Source organism: Rhamphochromis longiceps, linkage group LG19, assembly GCF_057381845.1.
Source record: "Rhamphochromis longiceps isolate RC_006_pf linkage group LG19, R_longiceps_female_GT1.1, whole genome shotgun sequence".
NCBI classification, from domain to species: Eukaryota; Metazoa; Chordata; class Actinopteri; order Cichliformes; family Cichlidae; genus Rhamphochromis; species Rhamphochromis longiceps.
Genome location: NC_140575.1, coordinates 12,352,902 through 12,377,239, shown reverse-complemented (window position 1 = coordinate 12,377,239; position 24,338 = coordinate 12,352,902). Strand labels below are relative to the sequence as shown.

General features: G+C 45.0%; 1 protein-coding gene across 3 annotated transcripts in view; it reads left to right on the top strand.

The window, feature by feature from the left end:
* Nucleotides 1-24,338, top strand: part of arhgef10 (Rho guanine nucleotide exchange factor (GEF) 10) — a 44,755-nt gene that overhangs the window by 3,798 nt on the left and 16,619 nt on the right. The window contains exons 2-21 of one of the 3 annotated variants that reach the window (XM_085392510.1): nt 3,077-3,186; nt 7,381-7,731; nt 9,420-9,764; nt 10,541-10,577; nt 10,677-10,765; nt 11,051-11,107; nt 11,435-11,622; nt 11,958-12,074; nt 12,680-12,791; nt 12,993-13,102; nt 13,190-13,267; nt 13,348-13,527; nt 14,277-14,393; nt 14,621-14,713; nt 15,203-15,373; nt 15,870-16,015; nt 16,108-16,292; nt 19,245-19,360; nt 22,681-22,808; nt 24,020-24,120. In XM_085392510.1, the coding sequence (XP_085248636.1) occupies nt 3,150-3,186; nt 7,381-7,731; nt 9,420-9,764; nt 10,541-10,577; nt 10,677-10,765; nt 11,051-11,107; nt 11,435-11,622; nt 11,958-12,074; nt 12,680-12,791; nt 12,993-13,102; nt 13,190-13,267; nt 13,348-13,527; nt 14,277-14,393; nt 14,621-14,713; nt 15,203-15,373; nt 15,870-16,015; nt 16,108-16,292; nt 19,245-19,360; nt 22,681-22,808; nt 24,020-24,120 (2,758 nt within the window). In that variant the 5' untranslated portion in view covers nt 3,077-3,149. Of the gene's footprint in view, nt 1-3,076; nt 3,187-7,380; nt 7,732-9,416; nt 9,765-10,540; nt 10,578-10,676; nt 10,766-11,050; nt 11,108-11,434; nt 11,623-11,957; nt 12,075-12,679; nt 12,792-12,992; nt 13,103-13,189; nt 13,268-13,347; nt 13,528-14,276; nt 14,394-14,620; nt 14,714-15,202; nt 15,374-15,869; nt 16,016-16,107; nt 16,293-19,244; nt 19,361-22,680; nt 22,809-24,019; nt 24,121-24,338 lie in introns of all 3 variants that reach the window. The other 2 variants (XM_085392509.1, XM_085392511.1) reach the window with 2 other exon arrangements.

Here is a 24,338-nt window from a genome sequence, read left to right as displayed (position 1 = left end):
CAGCTCGTGTGGCTCAGTCCAAAGCTGGTGACCAAAGCTGCAGATGTCATGTTGTGTTTGTGCTACAGGTCATCTTCACGGGTGAGACAGGTGCTTGTTTGGTGAAGACCACATTTGAAGTCACGCTACACCGCAAGCAGCGCAGGGTGTAATTTGGAAATGTGTTTAGTTTTCCTCCAAAAGAAAGCAGAAGGACCAAAGTGGGAGTAATTACAGGAGCAGGGAGGAATGCAGGAATCTGCAGGCTGACCGACAGAAGATCAGCTTCACTCACACATATTACAAATAAACAGAAACATGAGAAACGAAACTGTTTCAGTAACAAGTTTTTTTTTTTAACCACTTTTCTCTTTAGTGCCTTTGGAGGAAGAAGAACACGTTTCAGTCCCTTTCCTCTCCCTTCCATCCTTTTCCTGCTTTCCTAAACCTCAAACAATGCTTTTAACGGGAGAGATGAGTCACGCTTTGAAGCTTCTGTTTGGCTTCGGCTGACAGTTCCTCGCTTTAAAACGTGTCAGCCGAGTTACGAGCGTGTTTGTCGTGTAGTTACCTGCTCACAGCAGTTACAGCTGACTCACAAAACTAGGAAGGAAACCCAAGTACGAAGCCCCTGGAATAAAAATAAAGATTCAGAGTTTTAGTTGTTTTCAGTTTGATCACACTGGATTGTTCTTATTTTTAATTTTCACTGAGATTACATGAGTGTAGGGCTGCCACGATTAGTCGACTAGTCACGATTACGTCGACTATCAAAATCGTCGACGACTAATTTAATAGTCGACGCGTCGTTTGAAGCTTTGTAAGATCCCAAAAGACGCAGGAATAAGTAGTAGGATTTAAGAGTGTAATAACGGACTGAAACAGAAGATGGCAGCACTGCATGTACAAGGATGCCAGCTGCCGTTAAAACCAGAAGAAGAAGTAGCAGCTGTGTCCCAGAATTCATAGCGCAGCCCAGCTCAGTTTCCACCAATAGCGGCAGCTAGTTAGTTTTAACATTACTCTTTCTGGGTCACAAAATAAACGTTTAACATATTTTCTAGCGAGAATGTAGCTGTGTAAACCTCAAATATCTGCTCAGTTTATCAGGACACCACATATTTTCAAAAGCGCTCCGACGTTTTCGGAGACGTCTGTTACTCACTAGCTCGATAGCGAGCCGGGGCAAGGCTCACTAGAGCCCGTGAGAACACCGGACTCCTGGCTTCAAACCCACCGCCGTCTTTCGCTACTCAGGTTAAACATATATAAGTCACTTAGATACCGTAACTTAAAAATGTTATTGTTTGGCTTTTTTTTAGTATTTTATTTGTTCCTGAGTAAATCGGTTTGGCTGAGATTAAAGTTTTTACACAGCTGAATAAATGTCAAGCAGACAGCTGATTATCAGAAGTGTGAGATGCTGGAGAATATAGGTGTCCTGTTATATTTTAGATAGCAAGGAGTTTATTAAACTTCACCGAAACAATCTGCAAATTTCATTAAAATTTAATAAACTACCATCTTGTCTTTATTTTTAGTTAGCACAGACCTTAAACACTTAAAGCTGTAAGCTAATGATAGTTATATAAGAGCAGGTGCTGCTTGTGCAATAAGCTGTTCGTTTTATGTCCAATGGATGATGATGTGATTAGTCGACTAATCGCAAAAATAATCGACTATCAAAAAATTGTGGCAGCCCTACATGAGTGACAATTGCTAATATGATTTTATTCAGTCTAAGAAAAATATTTCATACCATGATAATTAAAAAAAGATCAAACACAAACATTATATATCACTGTTCTTCAGCACAGTAGAGCCTGAAGATGGACAGATGTAAGATATGTTAATGCTGCAGCTGCATCTGCCTGTCTCTTTGTACTCCATTATGAAGCTAGGGCCTCCTCAGGCTCAGTGCAGCCTACCTGTCTGTGTTAGCACTGTTAGCCGTAGCAGACAGATCCTCTCTCCTGGCCTTGTGCCCAGTGAACAGAGTGGAGGACAACGCGAGAGGATTTCACATTATTTCTAGACAAAACAAGCTTTGAGACTCAGAATGAGTTATCCTTCTTGTTTTCTGTTCTGCTGCACGTTTGTCTTAGTCAGAAGCAGACTGCTGTGAAGCTACGCTGGCTGTGGAGATTGCATGGATAGAGAATGGTGCACACACAGCGCTACAATGCCTGCTTTATGCCACAGCATGATGTCACCACACTGTCATCTGTCCTTGTGCACAGTAGTGAGCTGAAGATGTCCAGTAAATAGCTCAGCTTTGTTTGACAGAAACTGTCACCTCTGGATAAAAGCTGCACATCAGACAGGAACCCTGTGCTGCTCAGGCATGTAACGCCTCTTATGTTCATGCAGGTCCAAAGGTCTCCTGCCTCAGCATGCTAATAAGGACCAAAATGTGTGGCTGATAATTGCTGTTTGAGACAGAAGTGCAACACTGACCTGTGCCTCTGCATGATAACCTGCCTGGGTTTTAATTTACAGCAGCACATATTTCACATCCTGGAGCGTTAAAGTGAGTTTTTGATAGTCTGCTCGTGTAATGCATTCTGAATGTATTTGAAACCAAAGAAATGAGTTCAAATCTAAGCTGAATCCTGCTTTGCATGAACTTTGCTTTAGCTGCAAAGCTCCACAGCTTCTGTTTTCCTCGTGGACACGCAGCAGGGTGTGATGTGTCCATTACAATTGTAGCACAGGCTGTGCATACCATGGCATCACACACACACACACACACACACGCAGCATTAGCATATGACAATGCCGGGCACACGTAAACACACGCCAGCATCAGCTCTCCCTGGGAGCTCTACAAGTGTTTCCTTTGTTTTCTCTCACTCTTCATTTGTCTGAATTCGCTTTGGTTCAGAATCAGATGTTGATACAAAAGGTAGCAGACCGTGACAACACAGCCACGCTGCTGTCTGCCGCTTTAAGTAACATTGAATAACAAGTGGTTGGTCTTTTGTGGACCGACTGGCTCACATATGCTGACCTAGAAATGCCAAACTCGGTCTCTTTTTTTCTGTTGTATGAGCCTCCTTGAACTGACTGTAACGACATTTGTCCTTTTCTCCTGTAGGAATGTGCGTTGGTGTAACTGAGCCTCTGCGTGCTGATGTCTGAAGAGCTTTAGCAGGAGAAGAGCAGTAAGCATGGACATGGAAGACTTTCCTCCCCCACCTCCTGAAAGTAAAGTCAACAAATCCTCGTACTTCATATGTGATTTGCATGTGTCCGCTTCCTCGATGCTTAAACTGGTAAACATGGTGGAAAGTGTTGTTTTCATGGGCCGGTTAGCTCAGTTGGTCAGTTCAATTCTATGTACATAGTGCCAAATCACAACAACAGGCCCTACAAAACCTGAGCAATCAAAACTCCCTATGAGCAAGCATTCGGTGACTGTGGGAAGAAAAAACTCCATTTTAACAGGCTCATGGAGGGGCGGGGCTATCTGCTGCAACTGGGTGAGGGGAGGGGAGATGAGGGACAGGACAATAGACACACTGAGGAAGAGAGCTGAGTTGAAGAATCATCCACTTCCTATTAGCACCTCGTCCTGAAAGACCACCGTCTTGTTTTGCTCTTTTCTTTCGTTGTACATGTACAATGACAATAGACATGCTACTCTATTCTGTAAGAAGATGGTTTGAAAGGCAGGTGGGTGGAGCTTCTATATAAAGGATATCCTTTCTCTCTGACATCATCCAAATCCAACGAGGAAAAAGAAGAGTTTGGCTCACAGGGATCATTAAAAAATTCCACAGCTGTCATAGTTTATAAATGTGTATACGTATGACAGAAAATGAACAAAAACGTCCACTTTAACCAAAATGAGGAAACTTTGTTTCACAGAGGTTGCAGGTGTTGGTCAGCTGATCACTTCTGCAGGTCATCGTAAGGTTAGATGATTTTCTCAGAGGTTGATGAAGCTGTGCAGCTCGAGTCAACAGCGCAGATTCCTCTCCTCCGCTCATCCACCGCTGTAGCGTGCGTGGGTGGAGGAATGAGGGAGTAAGGAGAGTAAAATGTGCTGCGCTACTGTGAATAGCAGACAATGTGCTTCAGTATGAGGCAGAATACTGATGCAGCAGCGCGCACAGGGGCACACAAAGCCTCCGGGGTAGACGCAGGCCAGAGAAATCCTTCGTCTCCAGCTGGCCGCTCGCTCGATTTGTTGCTGAGGCGAAACAGAAGCAGTGAGTCATTTAAGCAGACCGTTATGGAGCTGAGGGGTCCTCAGAACAACATCCATATTGTCAGCGTGAACAGCTCGCCTCCTTGCCACATTTGCATATATATATATATATATATATATATATATATATAGTAGGGGTGCAACGATACTCGTATCGATATTGAACCGTTCGATACAGTGCTTTCGGTTCGGTATGCATATGTATGGAACAATACAAAATTTTTAATTTATTTTATCAACTTTCCTTCTGACGATGCTGTCTGTGTTGAGAATAGCGGATAGTATAGCTTTTATTTTGGAAAGAGACATTTCTCTGTAATAAACTCTCTTTTCCAAAGATGAGTGATTCCTCAATCAGATACAGGGCTCGCAAAATCGCTAGCCCGACGTCCCGGGGCTAGCGATTTTTCCAGTCGGGCTACCAAAATCTATCTCTGCCCTGCCCGTCGGCCTATCGTAGGAAGGAAAAAATATATGTCAATGCTTTTGCATTCTTTCGGAAATGTAGCTGGGTAATTATGTCATTGGCATCGGTGAGCCACTGTCAATATGTGACATATTGAAATCGCGTTTGAATTTGTGCACCAATTCCTCTGACATCGTCTTATTAATCGTTAGCTTACTACGCAAACATGACAAGTGAAATCTCCCGCAGCAAGCTTAAACATGTGAGAGGTTGATCGCGCAGAGAATCGCTGAGCTTATGTGAGTGCGTGTGTAAAAGCAGCAGGATATATGTTTCAGTTCTGCTGAGCCAAATAAGACAGGTCAAGGTGAAGAAGTGACAGCCAAAGAAAAGCTTACCACAAAACGGAAAAGTTATGACAAATCAGACTATAAGGCAAAAAGAAAGTGCAGCTTTATGGTTTCATGGACAAAAGAATTTCTGTGGCTGCAATATGACGAGCTAAATAACCAGGGCTGCACATAAGTGGTCCGCAGGTGCGCATTCGCTGTCAAAATAAAAAACGCGCACAAGATAAGAAGTTGCAACGCGTGTTTGCATACATAAGATTTTCAGGAGGAGGACAGACATTTGTTTAGAACTCTTAAAGATGTCGAAGAAGCTCCTTTAAGCAATTACTGTGATGTTCCTCCACCTCCAAAGAAATGTCAGGAGTCCGAACCACAAAAGAAGCACGTATTCTCGGAAAAGTAGTTGCAGGAGGTGAGCTGGCTTCAAACAAATGATGAACGCACAGAGATGTGGTGCAGAATGTGCCGTGAAAATTTAATAAATGACAAATTAAAAAGGCATGAACATTTTTTTTGTATCGAAAAAATATCGAACCGTGACACCAAAGTATCGAACCGAACTGTGAATTTTGTGTATCGTTGCACCCCTTATATATATATATATATATATATATATATATATATATATATCTCAACTTTGTAGTCTTATATTTTTATAACACTACAAAGTTGAAAGAAACTCTTCAAAGTGGAGATTTTATTTCCCTTTAAGAGCTGAAAGTAGACGTTAGATGATAATCGTGTGTGTGCACAGTCTGTAAGTAAGCTGTTCTGACATGCACAGCCACTCACCGAGCCAGCTATCAATGACCTCCTCGGCCCACAGTTACAGATGTACTATTGAATGGCCATCTGTGATTATTGCTCTGGCAAAATCCAATCAAACGAACTCTGTTGTGACACTGTCGAGTGTTTCACCAAAGTGCCGATTACTGCAGTTTTTAGCATGTGATCATGCATCCTACATCCCAGTGTTTCCAAAGGCTGTCCGTGCTTTATCACGGCGTCCCACAGCATTCAGCTCCACCGATGGAAACGGGCAGATAGCATCTCTGTTCCCATGCTTGTTCTTTGCACTTCTGTTTTCATGAGCCGTGGGTGGAGATGGACACGGGTTGACAAAGTTGAGCGGGAACATTAATCACAGGCTGTTCTCTCTCACACTGAGGAGGTGGAACGACTACCTGTCAGAGCCTGATTCACAGCTGTGTGCACCAAAGTTAGGGTTCAGCCCGTTAGCTGGCCACTAGCCTGGAGGTGAATGTGGTTAATTAGATGGTGACTGTGTGTAAGCAGTAACTATACAATGATCAAAGAAGTATGTGTAAATGTTGGGACTTCAAACATGACAGCAAAGAATAAAAACTGTGGCGGTGGGATCGAACCAGTGACCTTTCGATCTTCAGTCTAACGCGCACCCAGCTGAGCTATTTCAGCCTCTGGTGCTGTCGGGGGGCCTCACCGTGTCACACAGGAGACCGTGCTCTGTTTTCTTTGGGACCCCGTTCGGGATATGAGACAGAAAATCAAACTCTACACTGAGAGTGAACGGAGCCGTGCTGGCTGTGACGAGACGTGTGAGTGATCACAAAGAATCTGTGGTATTTGAGAGAAACTGTGATAGTGGGAGAAAATATGATTCTCAGAAACCCTTCACGATGTTGGCTCTGATAGAAGCAGAGCCCCATACAAGCTCTGTAAAGCCTATTTATAGTATTACCTCATATCTCCACCAGCACTGACTTCTGAAATAAAAATACTCTTGTTTTTTTTTTTTTACTGCAATCCCACAAACTGTCTGTATCCATGTTGGAGCTGAAGCCTGCTAATGAAGGCTGAGCATTCCTAAACCAGGAATAATGCACAAACTCAGGCTGTAGCCCTCGCTGAAGGGAGTAACAGCTCTCTTTCCTGCTGGCCTAATTGCAGTGTGGAAACTGGAAAGATATTTGTAGTTCCCTTCCTGTCTCCTGTCAGCTGAGCGCTCTGATGTGAATGCCTTTGAATGCTAGCTGTGCGTTGGAACCCCCCAGTTTGTTTTTGCTGTAAAACCAGTGCATGTGCTGCTTCGGTGCCAGTCCCCAATGCCGACGCTTGTGCAATAAAGTCAAGCCCATCCTTAATTAGAAGTCTGTATGTGGCTCAGTCCTGCAGATTTCAAATGCCACCCAGAGCGCATCTGTGTCTGTGTCCTCAGCCTCTTTTTCCAGAGCTGCAGCACCACCCATGATGCTATAGATGTTAAAGCAGCGCTTTAAGTATCGTTACTATTATCATGCAGTCAAAAAGTGTTTAGCTGATTGTGGTAAACTCATAATTAGTGTGTCTGTCACCTCAGAGTTTTGCACTACATGATAAGATAATAAAGCAATAGCTATTATTCTCTAAATCTAACTAAAATCCAACACCTGGCACATCTGGAACCTGTCCAGTGTTGGCAGGTGACATCTCTTTTGCAGATGAAGATGAGGGGGAACCCTTCGATTTTGACGACATCCCCGAGGCTGCCTGCCCGCCGCCCGCGCTCCCCGTCAGTAGGGATCAGAACAAGGACAGCACTGTGAACAGCCAACGCTCGGACCTCTTCCCCACTGCGAACCCCCCGGTGCCTTCCTCCGCAGCTCCATCATCAGCAGATGGAACAGTTGCCACAGCAGGTGGCGCAGCTTCAGAAGCTGAAGGGACATCTGCTGCTGAGGGGACTGATGACAGGGAGAATGATTTGCCTCCGCCTCCGCTCCCTCCTCTGGATGATGACACGGAGACACGTCCTGCAGCAACAGGTATGCAGTCCAGAAGTGCTGGCCTTTCCTTAGGACAGAGAGTCCTTCCAACTAAAGTTGTGTTTGGAAATCAGTTAAGTGCAAACAATGCCTCGAGTGTGTGTTTTGTTTTTTGGCAGTGACAAAGGTTCTCTGCATTGCCCTGTCATGTTGTGCGTACCCTATCTGGCTCTGCTCACGCCCCTTCAGCTCCAGCGCGAGTGAGATCGTAAAGTGGGGCAGTCTGTCTCTCTGGTGACACCTTGTATATCTGGCTGCCTGTAGCTGGAGATGTTCTGGCTTTTATCACTGAAGGGCACGACAGCAGCAGCAGCGGTCTGGCTGGGCTCTGTTTATTCTCAGTCATTCTGAAATATGATGAGATGTTCCCACTGCACTACACTTCACCGTTTGAGCATCGTTTGCACTCGTGAGAGATGCAAGATCCACATACATGCAGAAGTCTTCTAGCGTAGACGCTACGTGATGTTCCCCCATTCAGGTTTTCATACTTTCAGCACTGCTCACTGCTGCACAATGCCACTGCAGCTTTAACCAAAGCTGCATAAAAGTAGCACCAAATCACAGCAGCAGTCAAGATTTTAGAAACGTGTCCCCAGTGTGAACATCTAAGCTGTTTCAGGTTGGACTGGAATTTTCCCAAAACAGAGATGCAAAATAGCAAATGTCCAGTGAGCAGCAGTTAAATGGAAACATGGGACTTTCATAGTCTGAGTGCTCAAAGTGCTTTCTTACCTTTTAATCTAACCGATGCAGGAACTATGGATCAAAGCACCAACCCTTCATAGCTCTTCCTCCTGAGCCTCAGCTGCTCCTCTGTAAGTTGAGAAAAAGCCTTGTTGATTCCAGAGGTCAGAGGAGATTGGCCAGGCTGCCTCGAGCTGATAGGAAGGCAGCGGTAACCACAAATAACTACTGATTATACCTGAGGTATGCAGAAGAGCACCTCTGAAACAGCAACACGTCAAACGTCGAAGCAGATGGGCTACAGAAGGCCACACCGGGTGGCTCTCCTGTCAGCTAAGGACAGGAAACTGAGGCCACCGTTCACACAGGCTCACCAATAAAAGATTTCCTGTTCTGATGTGACTTTCAGAACAGGAAATCTAATGAAAGCATGGATCCATCCTGCCTTCTATGAGCGGCTGGGGGGAAATTTTCTCGGCACACTTTGGGCCCCGTCGTGCCAAACGAGCATCGTCTGAACACCACATCTTACCAGAGTGTAGATCATGGCTGTGCCTTTGTGAGCACAGAGACCACATCACGTCTCAAAGCTCAGATCGTCTCAAACTAGTTTCTTGAACATGACGATGAGTTCGCCGTACTCAAACGGACTCCACAGTCACCAGATCTCAATCCACCTTTAGGATGTGGTGGCCATGAATCTCGGAGGAATGTTTCCAGCAGTTTGTTGAAGATTTAAGGCAGTTCTGAAGGAGAAATGGGTCTAACAGAGTATTTAAATAATGAATAATGTTTATATGAACAACTGAGAGACACCAAAATAATCAGACAGCTATGAAAAAGTAAGATTTCATTCATTAAAAGGTTTTTAATGCTCATTTCTAATGTGTGCAGTAGTCGAGTTTATATAGGCAAATAAATATAATAATTTGAGGCCATCTTTGTCTAAATGTAACTATATTTGTAACTGTCAGCTAACTGTATGATCTTTCCTTCAGCAGTCAGTGAAGGCCAGAAAGTATCTGTCAGCGACGCTCGTGCTCCACACGTCGCCCCCGGTTCCTCCTCCCAGGGCAAAGTCAACCCCTACTCTGTGATTGACATCACTTCCTTCCAGCAGCAGCAGCTTGACCAGCAGCACAGACCCGCCTCTCCCACCCCCTCGCCCACGGAGCCCAAAGAACGAGAGGCAGACGGCCAGGATCCTCCCGGCAGCCCTGCTGGCATCGCTTCGGGATACTCGGTGCCTGTCCCGTGTGGCTATGCGACCCCCTCTGGAGTACCGCTCATCACCCCAGCTTACACCACACCTGTCATCATTCGACACCTCTCCGTGGATGAAGATGGTAAATGAAACGAGCACCAGGGGAAACCCGGAGGAGACTTTAATAAACGCTGCTAAATTAAGAGCGAATGCTTCCGAGTTAAAGCAAATGTTTATCAAATTATATCCATAACTGAATCTTCCCTAGCAGTGAAGTTGTTTTTTAATCCCTTTTTCCCTGCTCTCACTCACGGATGCACAGCTATGACACGTAAACGCGGTCCCGGCTGCTGCGATCCCCCTGGCCTTTCTTCTTTCTCTTGTTTTTCCTAAAGCCTTGCCACAAGGAAGTAGGGTCTAAATTTAGCGCTCCCCAAAGATCCGTGCTGGCTGTAAGGATTTTCCGGTTTCCCTAAAATCTTGCAGTAACTGAGCCCAAGCTTGTGGCCTGGCAGTCCCAGGAGCCTAATTACACTGTAATTATCTAAACAAGGTCACACCATGTTGAAATACTTGTGCTTTTTAGATGTTACAAAGCCAGAGAGTGCAACCATGATATTCATTTGTGCCGTTTTTTGATGAATGCACACAGTACGGGCCTTTTGCTGAAGTTATGACATCTTCCAAGGAAAACAGAAGCACGCAGAAGGAATTTCAATTAGACACATATGTTAGATGAAGTTTTGTGGAAGCACATTTACTCTAAAACATATCCAGGTTAAATTATCCGTGGAATTATCAGTGACCCCTGGTGGCACGTGTGGAAAAGCTTTGCAGTTCTGTGATGTGCTGTTTGGAATGTTTGATTGGGGAAAATAATTCCTGCAGGATTCACACCACAGTTCATTTTCCCTGCAGTGATGCTGGTTGGGACTGGGAACGCCTCAGCTGACAGGTGAGTCACATGCGAGCCGTTTGTGCTCATCACAGAGTGCATCGACAGCAACGTCGGGGACATGTTACATTGAAAATGTGTTTTTATGTGTTCTCCAAGTGTTTTCAGTGAAGAGTATCCACCTATCAGAGAAGAGGATGCTTTGGCAAAATGGGCAGCAGATCCTGCCAACACCGCATGGATGGAAAGTAAGGAAACAATTCCGAGTAAGGTCAAAGTTACCGCGGTGCTGCTGCGGTGTCATCTCTCTGCGTTTGCTTCTGCGCAGTCACGACATGCCCGCAGGGTGCTCTCATCTTTTTAAAATGTTCTTATGACACAACTGGATTCCCGGAGACTTCCTTCCCCGTTCGTTTGAGGAAGCACAGCCTTGCGTTTGCCTGTCTTCTAGCTCTCTCCCTGCATCGCATCCTGGCTGTCGCGTTACTGGATCGGTTACGTGGTGTGTAAAAACCGTGCACGTGTCTTTTCAGATCCACATGAGGTGATTTATGATGATGTGCCCAGAGAAAACTCCGACTCCAACACAGGTTTGTGAACTATACTTTATTTTTCTCATTCCACACATTCAGTTTCAAGCTTCCTGTTTTTGATCCCGTCCACTTTCGCTTCTTTCTTCTCGTTTAAAAGTCACCGTTTGACTTATTTAGGCTCAAAAACTCCTGTTTTACTTGTTTATTGACTTTAATGTCACTAATCAATGCTAATTAGATATTTTGATGAGATGAGTGTTGCATTCAGTGAAGCTTGGGACTTCTCACGTGTTCGTTTGCATCATGAAACTTCAAGTTCATTTAAGGTCATAGCCAGACTGTAGTATTTCTGAGTATCACTGCGAGTCGCTCTCATTCGTACAGATCCAGATGAGATGATCTACGACGATGTGGAGCTCGGCGAGGAGGGCGGCTGCAACAGCTCCCTCGACAACGGCTGGAGCTCCAGCGAGTTTGAAAGCTACGACGAAGCCAGCGACGGGGAAGGTCGGCCTGAGAACGGCCTGCCCCACGCCTTCATGAGAGGGAAGCCGCCCCAGAGGAAGACTCATGTGTGTATAAGGATTACTTTTCTCGTCAGCACGTTAAACATGCAGCTCAGGATAGCGGGGATAACGCAGCGTGTCTTTCATACAGTTTATGAAAGTGTCTTTTTTACTGTGCTTATTCTTTCCAGTTTACAGCGATGCACACTCGTGCATTCGATGCAGCCCATTCGCTTCTCCTAGTCGTCTTCCTGCACGCTGTGATGATTTGCCTCGTGGTTTTGACACTTCAAAATCACTTTATTTAAAAAACCACCACGTCGACACGAAGGCGAGCGTGGTGGGACTCCTGCTCATTCCCAGTCTGTGTAACCAGTAACGCTTGCTTTGCTTTTGTTTAGCTCTCTCAAGATCTGACACGCTTGAAAGAACACTATGAGAAAAAGATGAAAGATCTAATGGCAAACACAGTGGGAACGGTAGAGCTGCAGCAGTTAAAACAGAAACACGAGCAGAAGGTAAACTGGCTGAGGCTCACCTCATGTGTTTGTACTAGATAAAGTAGTCCCAGCCCTTCACACTCAGTCTGGCTACCTCCACTCTGGGCGTCCTGCTTCTGACTTGGTACCTTCATCCTGCTGTGACGTGAATGAACTTGTGGTGGTGGTGATGGTGGGAGTGCGAGCAGTTCCTTTGCATCCCTTTCTGCCACGTCGACCTGTCTCATTGAATGTTCGTGCGTCGGACGTCCGAAAGGACACATTTAAAGTAACACGTGTTTATTCTTCAGCAAACTGAGACACCAGCAACCGTGTCTCCCAAGCATTTGAACCTTTGTGTTCCATTGTACAGACTGCGATGTCTGTGACATTTAAACCTCGATCTCGCATTATGTTCTTAAAAGCACCACGTTGCTTTTAGCTGATGTCCCAGTTTCTGTCTCCTGTGGTCGCCTCTGCTCTTCTGTCGTCTTGTGTTACGCATTCTGTTCATCCCTCCTCTAACACTGCTCCTGTAGATCGGTTCAGCTCTTCTTTAGCCGTAGGTTTAGACAGACTAAACCAAACCTGGACTAAAAAGGACTCTTCAAATCCTAGTAATGGTGCATTCTGTCTCATCCAAGATGCAAAAGCTGGTGAAGGCTGCCAAGGAAGGAACCAAAGATGGACTGGAGAAAACCAAAGCTGCAGTGAAGAAGGGACGCTCCTTCATCAAAACCAAGTCTTTCTGTCAGGGTTTGTGCTGCTTAAGTTACACTAAAATACACAATTACCTAGGAGTTCAAATCTCATTGACCTCAGCCTCAAGGTCAGAGGTCAGGTTTTCTGAAAATCTTGTAAATGTGGTCACTTGGTGCTTCTAGGAGGCTGAGTCATAGCTTTTTGCTCTTCAGGTGGACTTTAGTGCTTTACTTCCTGTTGTTTCGAATCTTTTAGAGAAGTCGGCCTGTTTTGAGGATGAGGAGTCTGGACTCTTCATCGAGGTGGACTGTTTCAATGTTGAGCCAGTACTGTGTCCAGCACCGGAGGCTCTGTCACAGCAGCAGGTTTGTAACTTTCCCAACTCTAACCTAATCCAGTTATGCTTAACTCTGTGAAATCGCTGGTGAAGGAAACCTGTGTTTGATCCACAGCTGGTCAGAAGATGCATCCTGGGATCTATTTTGGAGAGCGAGAAGAATTATCTCGATTCTCTCAAGAGGATTTTAGAGGTATGCGAGTACAGCTGCGGTGATTGGCGCTTTGGTTCTTAAGTGCATCTTATTACAGTTTGTATTGTCTCCTTCGTCAGCAATACGAGAAGCCCCTGTCGCAGATCGAGCCCAGACTGCTGAGTGACAGGAAACTGAAGATGACTTTCTATCGCGTGCGTGAAATCCTGCAGTGCCACTTCCTGTTCCAGATCGCCCTGGCGAGCCGCGTGGCGGAGTGGGACAGCCTGGAGATGATTGGGGATGTCTTTGTGGCGTCGGTAAGCTCGTGCCATCTTACTTCCTGTCAGACGTCTCACGGAGATATCTAAAGCCTGTCATGTGACACGCCACAGTTCAAATAATAAAACCACAGGATTTCACATTAAAAGCTTTATTTGGACCTGAAGTATTTATAGAGTAAAACAAAAAAAATGTCACCTCATAGGCAAGTTTGAACCTTGAAGAGATTCATTTTTTTTTACCTAAATAACACTGGAGCTAAAGTTCTCACTGCTGTGCCACTCAGCGGTTAAAAAAGCGATAAAAGCCCTCAGAGGGAGCGTCTTCTGTCCCGCACGCTGAAAGGATGACGTCTGAGTCTCGCTTTGCCCATCAGCCAACACTCAGGAGATTCAGTCTGGACAAACTGATGGACAAAACACTGAAAATCCGTTTTCAGCAGCAGACCAGCATCAATCGTTTTCAGTATTCCTATAAATAGTTCTCCGTCTGATGGAACTTTTACCGCTTATTGGTGAACATGACTTAGACAGAAAAGCTTTTTATGTAAATCTTTATGTAACATAACTATATCACACAGCTCTTTGCTTGTGAGCATGAGCATTATTAGACCTAATTTATAAAAAGCATATTTACACCTTATTAAAGCACCATAGACAAGTTAAAGTGAATTCACATTTTTAATGGTACTGCTGCTGTGGTCTGCATCTTTATAGAGGTTTGGATGATGTCATTTCCTGTAACTGAAGCACATGATGCAGTAAGTAACCCCTGTGTTTATGTGCAGTTCTCTAAGTCCATGGTGCTGGACGCCTATCGCGAGTATGTGAATAACTTCAGCACTGCGATGGCAGTCGTGAGGAAGACGTGCGCCTCCAAACCAGCATTCCTGGAATTCCTCAAGGTTTGAGACCAACACACTAATGTCAAATATTAATCTTACAGGACAGAGTGGAAGTTTGTTTCTCATTAAACTGTTTCATTATTTTGTTGCTGTGCATTTGAATAAAAAAAGCTGTTTTGCTATATATCTGATATCAAATGCAGCTGTTCACATTAAAACAGATTGGTATATTGATTTTCTTACAAAATGAAAGTCTTTACACCAATTGGCCATCTTGTCGCCGACAGCATCGTCAGGAAACCAGCAGTGACCGAATGACTCTGTACGGCCTGATGATGAAGCCTATCCAGAGATTCCCTCAGTTCATTTTGCTGCTGCAGGTATAGTTCACTCTTATTTTCACCTCCTTCACAGTAAAATGCAATGTGCAGCAGGCAGTGTTGTTCATGTGTTCACCAGCAGAGGGAGTGCCGCATTCATAAACCCAGCACTTTGTTTTTCAAAGCTGCGGCTCAAAGCGAGGCAGGGGAATTGCTCTGAAGAGACCTGCTTTCCTCGTCTCTTTTAATCCTGCTTCCCGTTGCCCCGGCATATTTACTATTAATGTCTGCTGCAGGAAAATATCAGTGAAAATGTGGAACACTGGGCCGCTTTCTTTCTTTTTTACACCAGTTTAATAGCAATCAAGACAGCTTGATAATTCGTAGAAGGGCTCTCCATCGATTCTTAAATCTTTAGGATGAATTATGAGGATGTGTGTTATATGTAGAAAGATGGAGTGGGGCAGAACAGGGCTCGGCTGGTATTAGTTGTTGAAAACGGGGTGAAAAAGCATCAAACTGGTGTCTTTTTTCTCTCGTCTTCATCAGGACATGTTGAAGAACACACCAGTGGGTCACCCGGACCGCCTGCCCCTGCAGATGGCCCTGACCGAACTGGAGACTCTGGCTGAGAAGCTCAATGAAAAGAAGAGAGAAGCCGACCAGCGCTGCGAGATCCGTCACATCGCAAAGGCCATGAACGAGCGCTACCTCAACAAGGTCTGCACGTTTCTGCGCCGAACCAAAAGTCTACTGATCGGTGGAGACTTTGCTTTTGGCTGATTTATTTTTTAGCATATGCTGTGGCATTTCTCTCAGTCCCAGTGTGGGCGGCCATCAGACACTGGAGCTTCTCTCCTGACTGAATACCTTATTTTTAGTGCATGGCTTAGCACAGCGTTTGCACAAAAACACCAGCTTTCCCCAAGGTATAATTATTCGACTGTCTTCAGCCACCCACTCTGGCATCTGTGCACAGGCGTGTTTACAGGATGGCCTGGATGGGGCAGGCTGTGAGTTCCCCGTAGCCTGGATATTCTCAGAGTCGCTGCATTACTCTTATCCAAAGTGAGAGGATGCAAGAGTGAAATGAGCCATTAATGCCAAATGAAATACGAGGACTCTTAGTCTTTGCTTGTTCTGTATTCCTTCTCCGAGCTGGGTTTTTGTTTAGCGTCTTCAGAGCATTAATGTAGCATATCATCTCTGTCATCAGCTTCTAAGTAACGGCAGCCGCTACTTGATCCGCTCAGACGACATGGTGGAAACGGTCTACAACGAGCGTGGGGAAATCATCAAAACCAAGGAGCGACGCCTGTTCCTGCTCAACGATGTGCTCATGTGTGCCACGCCCAACATCCGGTGAGGGAGACCACAACCCACAAAGTTACATACCTGTGTGAGAATCGGGGGGTTTCATATCAAAGCGTTTTCATCGCTCATTTCTTTTTCAGATTTCAGGATGGCAGCGGCAGTGGCAGCGGAAGCGTAACACTTGACCAGAAGTTCCTTCTGAAGTGGAGCGTGCCTCTGAGCTTCGTGGAGGTGCTTGAGTTCGGGTCCAGCGAAGACATGGCCGACACCGGCCGCTTCCCTCCTCCTCATTCGGGCGAGAAAGTGGTGATCAGCGCCAAGCCAAGTACGACGCAGTTTCACAGTCAGGGATTTTGTGTCTGCTCGCCCGTCACCTTATTTGTGTCTCTGTTTGGCACAAATCTAGTAACTCATTAGTTTAGTGGATCGTACGGTATCAGCAGTTGAGGGTCGGTCCTCTGACATGAGGAACTGCATCTGCTTCGACTTCCTTAGACCGAGTTGAAAACTGTCACCGTTTCTTAAAAACATCAGTGGAAATATTTATTTCCCAGCCAGCACATGTGTGTTTTTTCCCCTCTGCAGTCCTCAGCTTTGCTGGCTGCCGGTCGGGTGATTTCAGTCTTTCCAGTAGGTTCCCCGTCACACACAGCTGCTCGGCCACTTTAAAAGGCCCAGACCAGACAAACAGCAGGCCTAAAAACAGCGTCGCATTCTGCGGTCGCAGCGCTGCACTTTTTATTTCAGGATTCGATCTGTGTTTAAATTTGCCGGGTGTCTGCTGCAATGCTTTGATTACGTATTTTCCCTGGTTTGTCCAAAGTTTGAAGAATTCAAGCAGAGGTCAAAGGCTGGTTCCTTCAGCGCTGTAATTACTGCCGCTGATTACACACTGCGCTCCGGAGCTCACTGACTCTCCACTTCTCTCAAATACTTTGATATAACAGTCAGACTTTTCCTGCTAGTGGTCACACTGTCATCGATCTCTGATCCACACCTGCTGCCCACCAGCTACTTAAACACCTTCTTCTTTTCTCTACCTGCTATTTATGTGCTTTTACTTTTTCCCTGAGTGTAAGCTGCATTCAGCGAGCGCTCCACTGTTTCACATCATCTGCCTCCCATGGAGAGTCCAGCATGTTAACAGATGATGGGGCTGTTCTTGCAGACAGAATCAGATGTAATGGAACTTAATGTTGAGATTATCTACATTACTTAACATTAATACATCAGAGTTTCCTCGCTGTGATGCACTTAGTCTGGAAATAACTTGATTTGTGTGTGTGTGTGTGTGTGTGTGTGTGTGTGTGTGTGTGTGTGTGTGTGTGTGTGTGTGTGTGTGTGTGTGTGTGTGTTAAAAGCTCCTGGACAACTGTGTGTGTGTGTGTGTGTGTGTGCATCATCCAGGAACTTTTAACAAGTGGAAACAATTGTTTTCTCAGCCCCGTGTGTGCAGCCAAAAATCCGCTCGCAGACCAGCCTGCAGTGAAGGCAACGCAGGGACTCTCCAGCTATGATGTCATCGTTTTCATGTCTCTCTGCTTAAGTCATCTCTTCCCTACGCTGCACTGCAATTAGACCACCGTGCACACCGGTCATTTGGAGTTGTTTTCCTGCGGCTCTCACGGCCGGTGTGTCATTTGTAGATATTGTGTTTGTTTTTAGGAAGCGTGTAATTGCTGGGGTGACTGTCCTGCTTCTGAAGATGCTCCTGGGCCGGTTTTGTTAGAAAAATCTGGGCAGTTGGTGCTCTCACAAAGAGCCATTCACGAGGTTGGACCCAGTTTGAAATGGGTTACACAGAGCCAGTCTAGTCTGTGGGAATGGTCGCTGCTGTGATGGGGTTATATTCTTGCCTGGGCCTTATTACTTCTGCTAGTAAATACACGTAATAAACAGCAAGTAATGGTACTGATGGTGTGAGAAAGTTAGCACAGAGACCAGTCATATGCAGGTTATAGCAATAACAATAAAAACAAAGACATTTAAATCATGTAGAAATGTTAATGTTTCAATGATGAAGGTTTATTCCTGTCCCGACCTGCATTCAGCCTCCTGGTCACAGTGTTTAAAGAGACACATGAGCCGTGCAGCTGCCTTAGACGAGCCTGGAACAACAAGAAGCAGTTTCTACTTTGAATAAATTCTGATAAAACTTCAAACCTTTTGTTGTGTTTGCAGACAGAAAGACACCCACGCACAGACGCTACCAAAACCAGAAACACTCCAAGAGCAAATTCCTCATCTGATATCATGATTGTTTCAAGTAAATAAACATGTGAAATATATTTTGGGATCACTGCGATTGAATTGGAGGTCATGCAAACATCAGTGAAACCAAAAACCAATATAGTCTACAGGAGGCCCAGCAGTAGTGCTCACGCATGTGTAAAGATGGCTGTATTTGAACAGCCTCATGCAGGCAAACTCGGAGGGAAACGTTTCAGAGTAACTCTTACAGAGACCACCAACGAACTGGTCATGTACAAACAGGGGTAAGATTTCCCCCGAACGCCCAGTCGTGAGGGAGCCGGGCCGGGTTACCATGGAGCTGCAGTCGGAGTCAGACTTTGTGACTATTGTACGAGAGTATGAAAGAGGAGAGAAGAATAACAGACGCAAACAGAGCTGAAGGCATTCTGGATCTCCCAGAGTTGCAGTTTAACTCTTTGTTCGCTGCAGACCTTCACACGCAGACTTAGCAAGTGTTTTCCTCTTGCTCTCTGCTGCAAGTGCTGTTCTTCATGGGCAGATCAGCTGACTGACGGAGAGCGATGGAGGCCGGTGCCCTGACAGACCTTTAATCCGGTCTGTGCTGCAGTGTTTTTTCCATAGATGCAGAACTGCAACAGTTGCTGTAACATCACGTTGGATTACTAGCTTCCACAAGGGGCAGACAGGAAGCTGGAAACCTGTTTCCGCCCACATAGAGCAGGTACAGGTGGGAGGAACAGAGAGGATGATTTACACTGACATGCATCAACAAACAGCATTAGATGTTTGTCCCCTGAAAGCTAACGCTGGCTGGTTCACAGGGGTGAGAATTACTGCCACGCCTGCAGAGCTGTCACTGTCCGTGTGGGAGGACAACTGCTTATCTAATCACCCTGACTTTGCTCATTCAGCTTCCTCTGAGCCATGCTGTCTGTCCGTTTGTAATACTTTAATTTGGGATTGTAGTCACTGCTGCTCTTTTGCTACTGTATGAGCCATTATTACACTTTTATTACATTTGATTTGATGTGAATCAATCGCCTGAAAATGTGTTTCTGTGTAGATAAACTGTACATGGGCCCCGGTCAGCTGTACCAAGACCTGCAGAACCTAATCCATGATCTCAGCCTGGTCAACCAGATCTCCACCATGATTGGCAGCCTCAAGGGAAACTACCAGGTACTCCGCTGCATGATATAGTTAATTATGTCTAAAATAGAGTCAGTCTGAGAAAAATCTGGGTCTCAGAGGTAAAGTCCCGACATTTTAGGTAAAATCAAACTGAACATGAGTCTAAAACATGGGAGCTTTTTGGGATTTCCTGTCTATTAATATTCTTGGAAGGTTGTGAGAGTTGACACACACTAATGTTCTTTTAATGGATGTACCTAGGGACCTAAAATCATATTCATGAAGCCTCCTCTCACATGTCCACAAGGACCAGTTTGCTCTGTGTTTGTATGATGCTGTAAAATGTGCCTTTGTGGGCAGTTTGTCTGAGGAGGATGAGGAGTCTCCTGCATCCTGGTTTGTACTGTTCAAACCTGTCATATCGTGTAGCTGCGCATACACACAAGCCTGCCTGTGCTCGTGGGGTGTAAGCAGGTGTGTAAGTAAGTAAAATGTATTTATAAAGCACATTTCACAGATAAAAATCACAAAGTGCTTCACAATAAAATCAGAAATACAAATAAAATAATATAAAACAGTGAAAAAATTAATTAAAAGCTCATTTGTATAAAAACATCTGCAGCTGCTTTTTAAAGGAGTCAACGGCACGGAGTCCCACAGCCTCGGTGCCTGAAAAGCTCGATCCCCACGTGTTTTAAACCCAGTACGAGGGACCACCAGTAACCTTTGACCTGACGACCTGAGTGCTCGAGATGTAGCATGAGGTTTCAGCAGGTCAGAGATGTACTGGGGAGCTTCACCGTGCAGAGCTCTAAAAGTTACAACTAAAATTTTAAAATGCACCCTAAAATTTACCCAATGAAGAGAAGCCAAAACTGGAGCAATGTGTGACCTCTTGTTTGTACCAGTTAAAAGTCTTGCCGCAGCATTCTGTACAGTCTGAAGGCGATCCAGAGCTGATTTGTTGAGACACGTAAAAAGACCGTTACAATAATCCAAACGAGAAGACATAAAAGCATGAATCATCTCAAGGTCTGCCTTTGACACCAGTCTGAGTTTAGAAATGTTTCTTAGATGATAAAAACAGTTCTGGACAAGTTGTTCAGAGTGTTTCTCACGAGACATTGAACGGTCAAATATAACACCCAAGTTTCTGAGACGCGACTGAAATGAAGGGTCTAAAAAACTGATATGCTGCTTAATTTCTGAGAGCATGTGATCAGGTGCAACAATCAAGGTTTCTGTTTTATCTGCATTTAACTGGAGGAAACTGTCATTTAACCATTGTTTGATCTCAGACAGACAATTATTTAAACACGACAATTTATAAAACTCAGAAGCTTTGAAAGAACAGTATAACTGAATGTCATCAGCATAGAGATGATAAGAAATATTATTGTAACGTCTGATAATTTGGCCTATGGTAAATGGCCTGCATTTGTATAGCGCTTTTCTAGTCCCTAAGGACCCCAAAGCGCTTCACACTACATTCAGTCATTCACCCATTCACACACACATTCACACACTGGCGATGGCAAGCTACATTGTAGCCACAGCTGCCCTGGGGCGCACTGACAGAGGCGAGGATATACAGCAAAAAGTGAATAGGACCTAAAACAGATCCTTGAGGTGCCCCAGAAGGCAGAACTGATGTTTCCGACAGCACATGATTCATACAGACAGTAAAGGATCTCTCAGATAGCTGCGACATAAACCATTTAAAACAACACCAGTAATCCCAAACAAGTCCTTCAGCCTATTTATCAGGATGCTGTGATCAACAATATCAAAAGCAGAGCTGAGATCCAGCAGAACCAGAACGGTGTACTCTCCTGACTCTGCTGCCATCAGTGTCACCACACGCTTTAAGCAAAGCGGTTTCAGTGGAGTGTAATGTGCAGAAACCAGACTGGAAAATGTCCAGAACATTGTTCTTCTCCAAAACGTTAAGTTGTTCTGCAACTGTTTCTTCCAAGGTCTTTGACACCAACGGTCATTTTGATATTGGCCTGTAACTGCTTGGTCCAAATTTGGTTTCTTTAATATTGGTTCAACAATAGCTTGTTTAAAATAGCTGGAAACTGAGCCAGTATAAAGAGAAGTATTCATTATTTCCAGAATACAGAGGTCAATAGAGTCAAACACACCAATGAAAAATGATGGAGGACGTACATCAAGGTGGCTTGAAGTCAGTTTCACATGACCAAGCAGACACTGATGTCCTGTAAGGTAACAGGAGTAACAGAGGAGCAGGTATCAGCAGCGTGTCAGTGTGATACTGGGAGGATGATGGAGAAATATTTGACCTGACAGCAGCGACCTTATTAACAAAAGTCATTACAATCAGATGTAGTATAGACTGTGTGTGTCTCTGTGTGTGTACTTGTTTAGACATCTTTGTGGGGACCACAAATTGGAATGTTATTGTACTTATGGGGACAAAATGCCGTCCCCACGAGTTTGAAGCCATTTTTGAGACTCAAAATGTGGTTTTAGTGTCAGGGTTACATTTGGGTTATGGTTAAGTTGAAAAGTTGAAGCTAAGGGTCAGGGTTAGGCATTCACTTTTGATGGTTAGTGTCTGTGTGTGTGTGTGTGTGTGGTGCTTGTAGATCTGTCAGATGAAGAAGCTCTCAGAGAGACGCGTGTCAGAGACGGGAGGTTTGGACACTGATGCAAAGGGAAAGGAGAGAAAGTCTGATATTTGTGAGCACGGCTAAAAACAAACTTCTAAATGTTGAGGCTTCTCTTAATTAGAAGTGTTTACCAAAACTCTTCTCGTGTCAAGTCTCGATGTCACTTCAGGGTTTTCCTGATTTTCCTGTCGTAGAATCTTATTCTTGGCCTGTTTGTGCAGATGCTTAGTATGCGAGCTAATCTGTGCCGCTGTAATAATTTATGAGACATTAAGCCAGAGACAACATTTGTAGACGTGTTGATTCATCCAAAGCATTTTATTTAGCAAACTAATGATAATAACTTGGCCGCTGCAACAAGCGTCGAAAACTGGAAGTCTCCTCGAGCGCGTGTCGACGAGAATTAGAAAGTAGATGTGTCAAAAGTTGCATAAGTAATAGCTCTGTGTTAGAGCGCATTAGAGTGACAGCTGTTTTCTATTTTGGCTTCAGTCAATGCAGATAACAGTATTAGCAGCGGATTCTCTTAGGAATAGCTTTCATTTGAACTTGAATCGCACTAATGGCTCTAAATAAATGCTGTTATGATTTATTGATGACGTGATACTCTGAGGTGGATTCGTTTACCTCCATGGCCCATTGTTATTCCCATTCCTTCTCCCTCTTAAATCTTTTTCCATTCCTCTGCCTTTGTCTCTCTGTTTCTCCTCTCTCCGTTATTCTTTTCTGCAGAATGTAAATCCCACCGTGGCCCAAGACTGGGTATCAGGACTCCAGAGGCTGATACTGAAGAAGGAGGAGGAGATCAGGGCAGCTGACCGGTGTAGGATCCAGCTCCAGCTGCCTGGCAAACAAGACAAGTTTGTGCTTTTCTCACATTTTTAGCTTCAGGCTTCAATGTCTCGATCCTCCTCACCCCCCCAGGAGTTCATGTTTATCCTAGGTTTGCCTTTATCCCCCTTTACCCTGCTTTCCCCGTCTGCCCCCCCAATCTCTGGATGTATTTCGAGCCTGTTTGGATAAACAGGTTTCTGCACCAGCTCTAATCTGAGGCATGAATCACAGCAGTGGAAATGTGCATCAGTGCTAGCAGTCACAGTCTGCCCAGCTGCTGCTGAATACAAACGCTCATCTCATACGTCTACACGCCGTCTTATAGTCTGCACGTGGCCTCCCAAGGGTGCACCTTGTTTTGGCTTTTTCACATTCCCTGTGAGCGTAACTGTTTTCTGGCTCGCCCTCTCGCTTTCTCCCGACTACATTTAGCCGGTGAGATTATCCATGGGTATGTTTGGAAAGGCAGCTGTAGCTCTCTAATCCCTCCCCTCGTTTCTCAGAAACACGTCTCAGCATCAGGCACTGACAGCAGTGAGCCCTCCACCCGCACACAGCAAGAATATATATAAATGTATAATGTGCGCACCAGATCCTTACAGAAGTGATCATTGGTATTGATTTCCACTGCGTTCCTCTCGCTCTGTCCTCGTGTCAGCGCTCGGTAATCAGGCAGACGTCATTCAAGCCTGACGCGGGCCTTCTCCTGTGATGCAGGCGGTGTTTAAGTGCAGTGCTTCTGCTCAGTTGCTCTGTTTGCAGGAATATTCAAACATTAAAGTGCCGCTTAGAGGAATGTAAATGCACGTGATCGAGGACAATCTCGCTAAAACATCTCTGAAGGTTTTTGGGCACAAATCGGATGTTATCTTGTTATCTCTGTCTGCAGACCGACACTTTAACATCTTCCTTTTTTTCATCGGCTGATCCCTTTATGGGTCGCCACAGAGCATCAACTTCCTCCATCTCACCCCGGCCCTACCATCCTCCTCTGTCACACCACCCCTCTGCATGTCCTCCTTCACTACATCCATCATCCTCCTCTGAGGTCTTCCTCTTTTCCTCCTGCCTGCAGCTCTGTCTTCATCATCCCTGTCAAATACATCCACCCTTCTCCCTCTGCACATGTCCGAACCTGAGCCAACTGCTGTTGGGATTTGACGCTATGTAAATAAAATTGAAAAAATCGAGTAATAATTTTTTTATTCATGCGTGTTTTGGTCGTCTCTGTTTGCAGGGCGGGGAAGCCGACCTACTTCAGTGCAGTGTTCAATACCCTCAGCCCAGCCATCAAACAGTCATGGATCAGCAACTTGCAGATGGCGAAGCTGGCTCTCGGTACAGTACACCTGCTCTCTCTTACTTTTTTTATTCTTTCTGCATCTATACATGATGATCATTCATTTTATTAATCGTAAATATTAGATATGCAATGTTAAATCTGTTTTATAAATTACTGCCTAGTAGTTGCTCAGATATATTAGAGCGAGGAAGCTGTGTCACAGTTCCTTATGCTCACTGCGTGGTTCACATCATTGAACTGTGTGTGTGTGTGT